The sequence below is a fragment of the Zootermopsis nevadensis genome, unplaced genomic scaffold, assembly GCF_977971745.1.
Source record: "Zootermopsis nevadensis isolate Lab colony 2312 unplaced genomic scaffold, Znev_1.0 Znev_ptg000028l, whole genome shotgun sequence".
Lineage (NCBI taxonomy): Eukaryota > Metazoa > Arthropoda > Insecta > Blattodea > Termopsidae > Zootermopsis > Zootermopsis nevadensis.
Window position 1 is genome coordinate 6,165,145 of NW_028259160.1, and position 12,280 is coordinate 6,177,424.

The following is a 12,280-nucleotide window of genomic DNA, read 5'->3' on the forward strand; positions in this document are numbered from 1 at the left end:
CGCCGAAAGTGACTTCCATCAAACGTAAATTAACATCGACTCTTATTTTTGATGCCTGTTCAGTACGTACACAAAAAGATGGAAACATCTGCTGGTCTTATACTCCTAGGCATCGCTCTTCTTAAGGTGGCATCCAGTGGAGTTCAGCCTTCGGAAGGTAAGGTATTAATTTTTACAGGACGTCAAAGAAACGCCACACCTGGTACTCGCTGAGCAGTTTCTACGACGCTCTGGACTGGCTGTGAGGACGGAAGAATGAATGCCTACCGCGTCCTCATCTATCCCAGACCGCGCTCATATACAAACATTAATGAACGTACCCGTGAAGAATCATATTTTCATAATGTTCTTCACGAACGCAAAATATAACAACCACAAGTGGAACGTGTTAACAAATGTCAGTAGAACCCAGAAATGTAAAATTCTGTAAAAATATATTCGACGGGTCTCAGAGTTGTTACGTGTTTACAGAAGGACGGACTGACAAACATGGTTTTTGCAGCCCTTCTCCCAGGTTTGTAATTGGTAAAACTATTAAACTGTATTAATTATTATTAAGTATAAATATGCTTACTTTACTTAACATCAATTAATTATGTAATTCAATGACCCAGGGTCTTCATTTAAAAGCTTTGTATTTGCCCAGCAAGTCAAGAAATTGCCCTCTTTTATGGGATCCTAGGGTTCACTACCATATTTACAAAAGCCCACCACTGAACCTATTCTGTGCCAGTTGAAACCTGTCCGTGTGATCGTAATTTACTTTCCTCATGTCCGTTTATAAAAATACCCCAACTATGTCTGTTACTCATTAACTACATATGTCAAGTACACCTTCTCATTCTGGTTCAGTCTTGGTTTAATGACGCTTGTCAGACATTATGTTGACAGAGTCATTGTGCACGTCCAGCGACGGATCGGCTGGTGTGTGCAGGGCATTGTCGGACTGTCCGGCTGTACAAGATAACATTCGGTACAGAAGACTGCCCTTCCCCGTCTTCTGTCAGTCCAAGAATACGGACCAAATCGTCTGCTGCTCCAACACCAGGGGGGTCGAGTCGATGAAGCGAGGTGAGGTTGTTCGTAATTTTACTTCGGAGTTTATTCGTAAATGCTGAAGAAAGATACCAGAAGCACGAAGAAACAGAGAAGCATTTAGCAGGGTTCTTCGTAACAAAGTAAAGTTGTGGCACTATACACCAAGCAGGCGTTTGGGGGAGAGAATCTTTCTTTAACAGTTTGCTTTGGGGGGATGGGAGTGTTTCTCAGTACTTTTTGAAACCTAAATATTTCGACAGAGGAAATAGTTCGTCAGACACTGGCATGAAGAATACTACGTACAAGCGAATGCTGCTCCTTTTTTTTCAGTATGTGAAGGGCCCGACTTGAATAAATCCGTACCTCAGGAAGACACATCAAGGGCTAGAAGATATAGCGAATATTATGCCATCTACGGGGGAAGCTACGTGATTGAAAGGGAATTCCCCCATATGGTGAGTGCGTCTGCCACGGTACACACTTCCTTCTTGAAAAAATATTTTGCTCTCTCTCTTTCCTTCTTCTATTCTTCCTTTTCCTCTCTATTTCGTGTTTCTCTCTTGCCCTCTTTGTATTTTTCCGCTATCTCCTCCTCTTTGTCATTTCCTTTATCTTCTTATTTCTCCCGCTTTCTCTCTCTTTCCACCCCGTTCCTGTTTCTCTCATTCTTTGTCTCTTTCTTTGTTCCTGTTCCATACAATTATTACGCATTCATAAATTTTATTAATTCTTGTTCCAATGTAATATGACAACTTTAAATGTACAGGCATTTCTTCTAGATGAGTTGTTTGCTAATTTATGTATTTCACTAGTCTAAGTATTAATTTATCAGATACAAATCCGTTGATGCAATTTGTAACACTACAGAATCTACACTGCATAACAGCCGGAAATCGTGTTGCTGATAAAAGATCAGAGAGAAAAAATATTTTAGATAATGTAAATAATGAAAAATATTTCAAACAAAGCCTACAGATCATTATACTATTCTACATATCATAAATGGGGTCTTTTGGAGGAATTTTATAAAGTTTTATACGAAATGTAGACTTTATATAAAGCAGAGGTTTATAATAAACCGCTACACATCAAAATTAAATTCGACACATAAATCTTAGACTAGACCCCGATTACAATATTTTGTGAAAACCCATTTAGTAGTTCCAAAGAAGAAACATACTTATAGACACACTCCAAATTACGAGTACATTTTATACACGTTCTGTACAGAATGAATAAAAGTAGTGTATGTATGTTGTCCTGTTGTCCAGGCTGCCGTGGGATTCCTGAAGAGGGGCCAAACGCTCTGGCTGTGCGGAGGGTCACTAATCCACAAGAGATTCGTGCTGACCGCCGCCCACTGCGTGGAAGATAATTCGAGATATCGATAGTAAGTACGAGGGGGTTCAAATGCTAGCGTTATCGGAGTTATAGGTTCAACAGATACCGTTCGAGGGCGATTATGACATATCAAGATTCAGCAGAAAGGTCAAATCCGCTCGTTATTGGTTTAAGAGCCTCGAAGCTTGAAGATGGAGACGATTCCTTCCTTCCTAGAAACTTTGGTAACCACCTGCAAGACAAAGCTTCTCTAAAAGGAATATACTCCATGGTGTTAGGTTTCAGATACAACGAACGCCGTGGTCGTCGAGTGGTTACAGCTGTTGCTTCGTATTGAGGAGGTCATGGGTTCGATTCTCAGCACAGAGATCAATTATACTGACTTAGTGTTCCACTCATAGTTTCTCTCAGTATTTTCCGCCAAATTTCGGGACAGCGGCTTCAATTAAGCCATGACTGCTTCCTTTCATATCCTTTCCAGTTAATTACTCCACAATCGTCTTATCGCTGGATGCTATAGGTCTGTAATCGGAGTAACTAAAAAATAGCCAAAGCTTATAGGTGACAGGGACACGAAAGATGTTAATGAACTGTAGCAAGAATTCCCTGATTTTAATCATAAACAGCACAATCGAAAAAGGCGTAATTACACGGGATGATGTCGAAAGAGGGCACGTACGTTAAAATATTTGAATTCACCGTCTATTAAAATGCATGCGAACAACAGACGACATTAGACCATTTATTAAGACGCCATTATTAGATTCAGTTACAAGGACTAGACCCATTTTGAAACGCGCAGGTTCCTTTATAGACATGTTGCAAACAATAAACAAATATACACCATTATGGAAGGAACATGACGTATTTCGCGCATTCCCGCAGTGGCAAAGCCCGATTCGTGCGTCTCGGAGACACAGATCTCAAGAGCTCCGTTGATGACGCTGATGTACAGATGTTCAACGTGGCGAGGCGGATAGCCCACCCTGACTACAGGAAGCCCGAGAAATACCACGACATCGCGCTGCTTCAACTAGACAAAGACGTGCGTTTCAACAATTTCGTGAAGCCAGCCTGTCTTCACACGCAGAACGCTGTCCCTGACGACATGCCAATAGCGACGGGCTGGGGGCTCACCGAACCAGGTCAGTGACTGGAGACATCTCCAGCTATGTCAGTCAGTGCATTGAACGTAAAGGGAGTCGGAACAAACAAGAATCAAACAATGGCCTCATATACCATTTTTGTGTTACGAACGTAATAAGTCGGTACAACAACATATTTTATTCCGATTATGTACAGTGTCAGTTACAGTAGTATCATCATCCCGATCTTTATTGAAAGCTTAGGAGCACTACACGTTGAAAAATTAGGTTACTGGACGAACATGCAAACGAAGAAAATCAGCTTTAACATGGCGTGGCGTGAAAAAAAAACACATTTGAAATGTTAGTCTACTCGAAACAGTACACCTTTCAAGTTTTGTTAATGTTATTAGGAATGATTCATAGTTGGCTCCGATGATAACTGATGCTCGTATTTCTGCAAAACTTGTAATCGTCGGCTCAGTGTGATGCTGAACTCCCTATGTTTATTCTTGATCAATGATAATTGTGAGCGGAGCGTAGTCTCTTAGGGATACTACAGGTCCTCTACGTCCAATCTTGTGGTTACTGTAAAAGAACTAGCCCTAACTGCATAAAAAGTAAAACTATTTCCAAACTTAAGAAAATGATCTGTTTCCACTATGAAGCATTCGTAAAATATAAGATCATCTTAATTTTACAACGATCTGATTGACTTAATAAGTACAGACTCACCACTTACACAGGAGTGAGAAACAACCAAATACAACCCCTTTTCAGTTGTTATATTTCCTTTCCCACAAAATATGGGAGAAACCATGAATATCTGAAGGCTGAAGGGCATGAGAGATTGTCAATGCTGATCTTCTGGGTGGTGACGTCGCGTGGACTTGTATGTAGATACCAAAGTTTCAGAGGACTATAATTCCTCTATGATCAGGCAATTGCAGAACGAGGCAGCAAGCACATCTCGAATGTCGGGCGATTGAAGACGAATGCACTGAGTTCCTCCGAAACGCTGGTATATACATACGCGCTTCACGATTCATAAGAGCGTCATAAGACATCCTCGTCGCCGTGAAAGCCTTGAATCTCATTCGGAATGACAGAGGCAGCATAGAAACGGTAGTTTCAAACTCTCAGGTAGGAGGGCGACGGGTAAAAAGCTCCTAAAGGTGGATCTGGAGTTCCAGCCCATGGACAAGTGCAGCGACGCCCTGACCAAGAACGTGAACCCATTACAACTAAAAGAGCAGCTAGGCGCTGGCCTCTTGGAGGACTCCATGTTGTGCGTCGGAGTGCTGGAGGGGGGCAAGGACTCGTGCCAGGTGAGGATGTTCCTCTATATAAGACCTGAGGTTTTTCACAGCGATGAGTATGAAGATTTCTGTCTTCTGGGTTGTTGCGCTGTGCAGTATGGTCGATGTTAACCAACGTTTCAGAGGTCACACTGCCTCTGTCATCAGGGCAATGAATGTTGTCAATTGGCTACACAGTAATCTTCATGTTCCTCTATAAGGATAATTACTGTCATTACAAAATTCATCTGAACGTCTCGGTCAAGTAATTATCAATACTGATATGCACTTGGAAGGAAATAGGTATTCAGGCTATTCTGACTAAAATTATTTTAAAATTGTCCCTAGTCCATTCAGAAAAGTTACAGGATAATAACTTCACTTAGACCAGAACGGATTTCTTCGAAATCCAGTTTACGTCTTCACAAGCTGTTTTCCCTGTTACGCACTTCATGCATCATTCTTCAGGCCGCAGCTATACTGTAATTTCTATATGTTACAGGGTGACTCTGGTGGACCGCTGCAGGTAATGGCTCACTCGCCTATGTGTGACTTCGATATAGTGGGTGTAATATCGTTTGGCGTTTACTGCGCAGTGGAGGACATCCCCGCCATCTACACCCGGGTGTCTAAGTACGTGCCCTGGATCGAAAGTATAGTGTGTTCGTACACAGACAGATCCTGAAGCTTCCTCTCTTTTATTTAGGAATATTTAAGGCTACTCTCAACAAATTAGGTTTACCAATATGGATATCAATGCAAACAGAAAAAATAATGCTTTCTCATCTATCATTCACTTATACACTAATTTAAAAGCTACGCAGTACAACTGAATGGAACGTGAGGCTGGAAATTCCCACAATTTGATAGGGTTCAGAAACTATATTTCTTATAAACACGTTGTATACCACGCTATGGGCGACATTAAGAACACAATTCAACATTGTCTTGTTTTTTATATAGAAGTCTCATGAGAATAAATATAGTTCTGAAACATTTTTGGGAGGAAGAAAAATACCTGTCAATGTATGCTAAGAGCCAATTAAATATTACATACTTAACAATTCCCTTATAATTTAAATAAGAAAATATACCCTATATTTATGGCATCATCGATTTACTGTTCCGGAAAGACTTCGCAGACATTCGGAATACCACGACAATTTTACCACTGGCAGCTAGATCAACAACACCAATGGTTTTGACGGACTCGCAAATTTCTGATGTAGAAAATTAAATGGAGACACTTACCAGCCTGCATAGTCCTAAAACGTTACGTAATACAACTTGATATTAGAAAAAAGGCCTATGCAACTTCTTATTAAGACAAGGCCAGAATATGAAGCAACAGTATTACGTAGGATTTGAGGTTTTCACGACGGCGAGTCTGAAGATTTCTGTCTTCTGGGTTGTTGCGACGTGCAGTCTGGTAGATGTCTACCAACTTTTCAGAGGTCCTTGCTGCCTCCATCATCAGGGCGATGAATAAGCTTTCCGTTTGATAGACGTAATTATTGGGTCATTTATGCCTAGTATGAAGGTAACAAATATGCATAAAATTTTTGTAATTTTTAAAATTGAAGAACAATGCTAAGATGCGAAACTTTGAGGCTGTGTCTGACAAATTTAAATTAATATCTGTGTCAGTGGGAATTATAAACGCTGATTGTTCACTTATTGTTTATGGTAACCCACAGCTGTTTGTATCCCACCTCTAAAGACTGGATCATTTGATGAGAGAATGGCGTTGTGACATCTACACAGCCCTTTTTGATTTGAAGTAGGGGGTAAAATACATAATTTTGCAAAATATATGACGCAATACAGAAATTAAGAGAAAGGAAATAAAAGCTTCTCTTACAAGCGCTGCTTTAACTTAAGGGGACTGTGTGGAGGAAAGCTGTGAAAAATATCTTAGCATAAGCTACATAGTAAGCCCACACAATTTTACAAAAGAAAAATAAAGACAAGAAGGAAAAGAGATTTTTTAAAAAAAGACATGAAGTAATAAGGGCAAATTAAAAAAAATGTGAAGCAAAGAAAACAAGAGAGAGCGAAGAAACAAGAAAAGGAAAATAGCTATACAGCATCATCATATCTTCTTTAAAATTTCATTTCAACATAAAATATTCTGCGTCGTCATCACAGATACTTCGAGTAAAAGACTTCAACCTCCAACCATCACGAATCATTGGAGATCATGCTCACTGGTCTCTGAAATAGCTGGACGCTGAACCCGTTTGCTGGTGTCAGAACCACGCCAGCCTGAAGGTTCCTGTCCAAGGACGTGACTCCCCCTGGCGTTCTTATGCGGTACGCCCTGAGAACTGCGGACAGGATCGTCTTGGCTTCCATCATCCCGTACTTGTACGCCACACAAATCCTGCTCCCACCACCGAAGGGGATATAAGCGTAAGGAGGGTGGCTGCCACCTGAGAAGCGTTCTGGACTGAAGGACTCCGGGTCGGAGAAGTACGCAGAGTTCCTGTGCGTCATGTAGCTGAATATCACAGCGCAGCTGTCTTTCGGAAGGATGTAACCGTTTTCTAGTTGAGTATCTTCTTCAATTTCTCGAAAGAGAAGCGGCACTGGAGGATAAAGACGCATCGTCTCCTTTATAACCTGGGAACAGCATTCAGCTTATGTAACGCAGAGCCTTGAAGTTACTACGTCACAACCAGTCTTGTTTCCCCGAGTGCCCGGAGTAGGCTTTAATGAGACTTTTTGCCGTTTACCTCAAACCCTTCAGGCGGATATTGGAGTGCCTTATAATGACCTACTATAGCTTCCTTCCACTCACTTCAATTTCATCATTCACATTTATCCTACCATTCTCTAAAAAAAGTTGTTAAATAAACTATAAGGCAAACAGTAACTAATTAAGTGGCTGTTTTATAGTCTAAACCAGTCATCGAGTGACTGGATAAATTAAATTGAAACAAAACAAACATTTTGCAAAATTTCATCAGCGGACATTTTATATATAACTTTTCGGACAATACAAACATTTTACTTGAAATTCATGTAAACCATCTTCATCTAAATTCAGATAGTTTCTCAGTTTTCCGCGTAGCTTCTTTAATTGTATTTGACGTTTCGGTAAATACTGTCAACGCTAGTAGGGCCACAATCACTGGATATGGAAACTATAATTTTCTCCAAAACGTCCAATTGATTTAATGAAACTAATGAGTCCAGCTTGAGCACAAAATTTCGTCCACATTTATTTTAAATTCTTTAAGTGCAGAATGATAGTACTCTTTACGAACCGCTTTGAAATAACACAAATATTACAGAGTTTCGAGATAAAATACCGCATACCTGCTCGAGGTACTTCATGCTGCTGAGGTCACTGCTAGTAGCGGCTCTGAGAATGTCCTCTCCAAAGATATTTTTCTGTTCTTCGAAGATTCTGTCCTGGGCTTCCTCGTACACTCCTAATAATGATAACACGTAGCAGCATGTGAGGGCCGTCACCCTGGTACCGGTGACTATGAGGGTGCACAGTTCATCCCTGATGTCATCCAAAGACAACTTGGCGTCTTGTATCAGCAGGTCCAGCAGACACATTTCCTTCCCTCGTATCCACTGTAAATATTCTACTTGCTTCCCGTCTCTGTTCTGACGAAATCCATTGCGATGCGATTCCAATTTATCTTCAATCACCTTATCAACAACTCCATGAAAGTATTTCGCACAAATTTCTTTGTCTTTCTCATTTCGTTTCTTTCCATAGTGTATCCAGTCTTCTATTGTCCAAGGCTTCTTAAATGTTTCCCCTACTTCCTCCATGGCGCACAACAAGATTTTCACAAATACACCGTTTCCTTCCATTTGGGAATTTACATTTGTTCCCATAGTTGCTTCGCACATTACGTCAAGAGCACATGCACACACGAACGGGTAGATGTCAACTATGCAGCCGCCAGCAAGTGATTTAAGTTTTCGTGTTAGGATCGAACTATTCTCAACAAAATTTCCCATAAACTGATCTAGAACATTGCTATTAAAGGTCGATGAAATTATTCTCCGATGATTTTTCCATTTATCACCAGACGTTACTATACCATTACTACTGGCAATACTTGAAACGAACGTATTTTTTTTATTCAGTGCTTTGTTGGTGAGAAGGGTTTCAATGCTTTCTGCATTTGATAAGACTACATATAGTTTATCCCCCTTCCAGAAGCGAACTACTGGTCCATATTTGTTTATGGCTTCAACAAGTTCTTGAAAAAACTGCACAAAATTACAACCTGTAAATGCTGAAACATTACTCAAAATTGGCAATGTCGATGGTCCTGGTAAATTAGATGTAATTGTTCTAAGCCGTTTCTGTGTCCGATAATGGACCAGATAAAGGGGCAAAGATACAGTGAACAGAAGTATAATTGGTACAGTCCACCAGGTTGAATATATGTTAATCCCATGACCCAGAGACTTCACGTATCCCGAGGCGACTTCCGACCATACTCGTGAGGAAACAAAGTTGGTAAAGAGACCGCTGTTTACCTGATTTGCGACGGTCACAATAATCTTCCACCAGGATTCCAACACATGCGGCAGTTCCTTCAAAATTTCACTGCTTATGAAGCTGATGTTATCCATTTTTGTATAAAAATATAATTTAATAAGAAATGAACGATCGGTGTTTGAATCAAGTTATCGTAGTACATCTGTTTCCAAATCGCTCTTATTAAGGGTCATAGCAACTGAATATCTTCTCTTCACATACTTCCATGTGTGGGAAGTGACAGATAGCTTAAGCTGTCGACAGACATCCACGAAAGTTACTTTCTATTAGCACTTATTTAACTCATAAACGTATTCACAGCAAAGGACACAGATTTCTAAGCCAAAACGTATTATGTTTATAGGAAAGAGTTAAAATCACAAATTGGGTTTCCATGAACACATATAACGAAGCAATAGGCTACACCATGTTATTTGAGAATTTAGATTTATAAAATATTATTATGTTAAATGACTACCAAAAAAATTAAATACTTAAACAAAACTGTGGCCCGCTGCCAAACTGTTAACCGTATACAAACAGCTGGTGACGAACAAACTGTTACGATAATAAATTTGAGCGATAAATGCACATTCAACTCCGATCTGTTCCGCTCTGCCCCGTTGCACGCAAGACGTCTGAGGAACGAGTCGGATGTGCGAACGCCTCGCCCCGCTGGTGTGGACATGCACACTCACTGCCCATAAACACAACGTCATTTATAGGGATTCAATGACGTTGTTAAGCCTTGGCACCTAGATTACATAACGTTAAATGCAAGTATAACTAATGCGAAATAAAATGACACATGGCCAAGCATTTTGGAGAGGCTGAACAAGAGATGGGTAGGCGTACAGAAGTTCCTACCCTTGTGTTTTCTCGTTAGTTATGTTAAAGTCGATTGGTATCACAGGCCACTGTGAAAGCGACTCACAAGTGCAATTCTCATTGGCGTCAGTTATACTTTGTTTTTGTTTGAGACGAAGGATAAAAAGCTGAATAATTAATAACTGACGTTCAAAGGCTTTCAAAACACCACGACACTTACAGGCACTTCATCAGATGTTTCGAAACTTGATTTAAAGAGTACAAGGGTTACTTCATTGTTTGACGTACACAGGACAGACAAAGAGAACAACAACAGCTCACGGAGACTTAATTATCCTCGGTTCTTCCGTCCTACATATTACGAAACACCTTCAAAGGACAAAACAGTTTCTACATGAATAGTAACGTAAACGTATTTAAATTGGGTGACTGCAGTCTATAATTCATAAAGTACAATTATGTATCGACCGGGGTTCGATCCCCGACGGGGGCAGAGGATTTTTCCTCTAGCCTCTGTGTCCAGACCGGCTCTGGGGCCCACCCAGCCTCCTATCCAATGGGTACCGGGGTCCTTTCCCGGGGGTAAAGCCGGCCGGGGCGTGATGCTGGCCACTCACCCCCATCTAGTGCCGAGGTCAAGAAAGAGAGGAGCTATACCTCCACTCACCCCAAACGCCTACATGGCGTATAGCGGGACAAACTTTACTTTTACAATTATGTATAGAAATTATAAGCGCAAAGAAAATGCACAACTGATGAGAAATTCATAAATACAAATTACGTACATAAGTTGTTAAATGTCTAAAATACAGACTTGGTCCTGGCTAGTTTGTTTCTATGTTTAATTAATGATACCGTCCCAGCAATAACGATTATAGAGTATCTAATGAAAATCATTCATAACTATCACACCATATCATATCACATTCCACAATACAAACACCTCAAACTGACACGCTTTAACTAAACGAGTGATTTAAGCGTCTTAAATCATAATGGCGACACATCAACTATGTTCCTGTTTAAAATCCAATTTTAGAAATTCATAACCCAACACGTGATAAAATTAGATTATACCTTTCAGACTGAAACGACACCTGACCGTAATCTTGAAGAGTGCTAGGGTAAAACTCAGAAATATGCAAAATAACAAGAATGTGAAAGATCTAATAATGTTTTATTTCTTATGGTAATATACGCACAAACGAACTGACCTGAGACGATCCGTGGAAGAAAAGCTCACACTGCACTCAATAAATACGCCTACGACGAAAGTTTCCTTCTTACTAAAAAGCATTGCCTTCATATGCTAGTAATCGAAACTCATTCAGAACGACAAGAAGGAACAGAAAACATACGCATGACTTCAACTTTCTCGAAATTCAGTGGCTTTCCTACATTTGTTCTGTGTTAAGATCTTCTGCTGAAACAAGTGAAGAAGCATTTATTGTACTAATTACATTATAAATTAAAGCTTTTATGTAAAGTGGTCGTTAAAATTATCCAATCTAAATTCATACTGGAATGGCTTGAAATTTTTCGTAAACTTATGCAGTACCAAATTCAATGAAAATCGGTTTATGCGTTCTCGAGTTATTTCATGGATACTGATAGCCGAACCAAAGAACGGACGACAACGGAGCGATTATAACAGGATGGCGAAAGCGCCTAAAATTTACTCTAAAAACAATAATCTGCCAAACTACATAGCCTCATGAGGTACTTACACATATTATCCGCTTGCTCTTAAAATTTCGCTTTATAGCCACCTTTTAATGTTGAGAGTTCTTTGTCTTCCTGTTTCTGTATTTACTACATTCGTTCTTTTTTCTTTCTTTCTGTTGGTTTCTTTAAGACAAACGGCATGACTCCATTGAAGAAGAATCCAAGCATCTCAAGGCGTTATTCATTAGATTTAGATTGACATTTATAACTTTTATTTGAAACGCTTTGCGATGGAATGAATATCAAACACTGACATTGACATTTATTGAGTCTATTGGTACTTACAATTTGCAGTGTCGGACATGACTGGTCTTCTTGTCCGACTTCTCCCTATATTTACATTCATCTACACTCTATTTCTTTCTACAAAACCTATCTTTTTCCATTTCTCTTCTCATATTACTTAACATAGCACAGCCAATACAAACGCTTTTAAACACCAATATATCGGT

General features: G+C 39.9%; 2 protein-coding genes across 4 annotated transcripts; one reads left to right on the top strand and one right to left on the bottom strand.

Moving 5' to 3' along the window:
* LOC110836015 (trypsin-1) lies at window positions 1-5,826 on the top strand. Of its 3 annotated transcripts, none has more exons than XM_022076791.2 (7): window positions 1-157; window positions 892-1,071; window positions 1,369-1,493; window positions 2,310-2,428; window positions 3,265-3,524; window positions 4,608-4,792; window positions 5,265-5,826. In XM_022076791.2, the coding sequence occupies exons 1-7, from the start codon at window positions 52-54 to the stop codon at window positions 5,445-5,447; spliced, it is 1,158 nt and encodes a 385-aa protein (XP_021932483.1). In that variant the 5' UTR covers window positions 1-51; the 3' UTR covers window positions 5,448-5,826. The 3 variants fall into 3 exon arrangements, with proteins under 3 accessions (XP_021932483.1, XP_021932484.2, XP_021932486.1); XM_022076792.2 differs by having other exon boundaries at window positions 32-157; window positions 877-1,071; XM_022076794.2 differs by lacking the exon at window positions 1-157 and adding an exon at window positions 164-514.
* On the bottom strand, window positions 3,645-10,705 carry LOC110836014 (cytochrome P450 4C1). The gene is made up of 2 exons (XM_022076789.2): window positions 8,084-10,705; window positions 3,645-7,384 (listed from the first exon to the last, which is right to left on the bottom strand). Exons 1-2 carry the CDS (start codon window positions 9,368-9,370, stop codon window positions 6,944-6,946), a joined length of 1,728 nt encoding a protein of 575 aa, XP_021932481.1. The 5' UTR covers window positions 9,371-10,705; the 3' UTR covers window positions 3,645-6,943.
* Between the last annotated feature and the right edge of the window lie 1,575 nt (window positions 10,706-12,280).

Coding starts and splice junctions, on each gene's coding strand:
- LOC110836014 (XM_022076789.2), bottom strand. CDS start 9,370: ATGGATAACATCAGCTTCATAAGCAGTGAAATTTTGAAGGAACTGCCG. Junction 7,385..8,083: donor GCATGAAGTACCTCGAGCAG/GTATGCGGTATT, acceptor TGCTGTTCCCAG/GTTATAAAGGAGACGATGCG.
- LOC110836015 (XM_022076792.2), top strand. CDS start 52: ATGCCTGTTCAGTACGTACACAAAAAGATGGAAACATCTGCTGGTCTT. Junction 1,072..1,368: donor GGTCGAGTCGATGAAGCGAG/GTGAGGTTGTTC, acceptor CTTTTTTTTCAG/TATGTGAAGGGCCCGACTTG. Junction 2,429..3,264: donor GATAATTCGAGATATCGATA/GTAAGTACGAGG, acceptor GCATTCCCGCAG/TGGCAAAGCCCGATTCGTGC.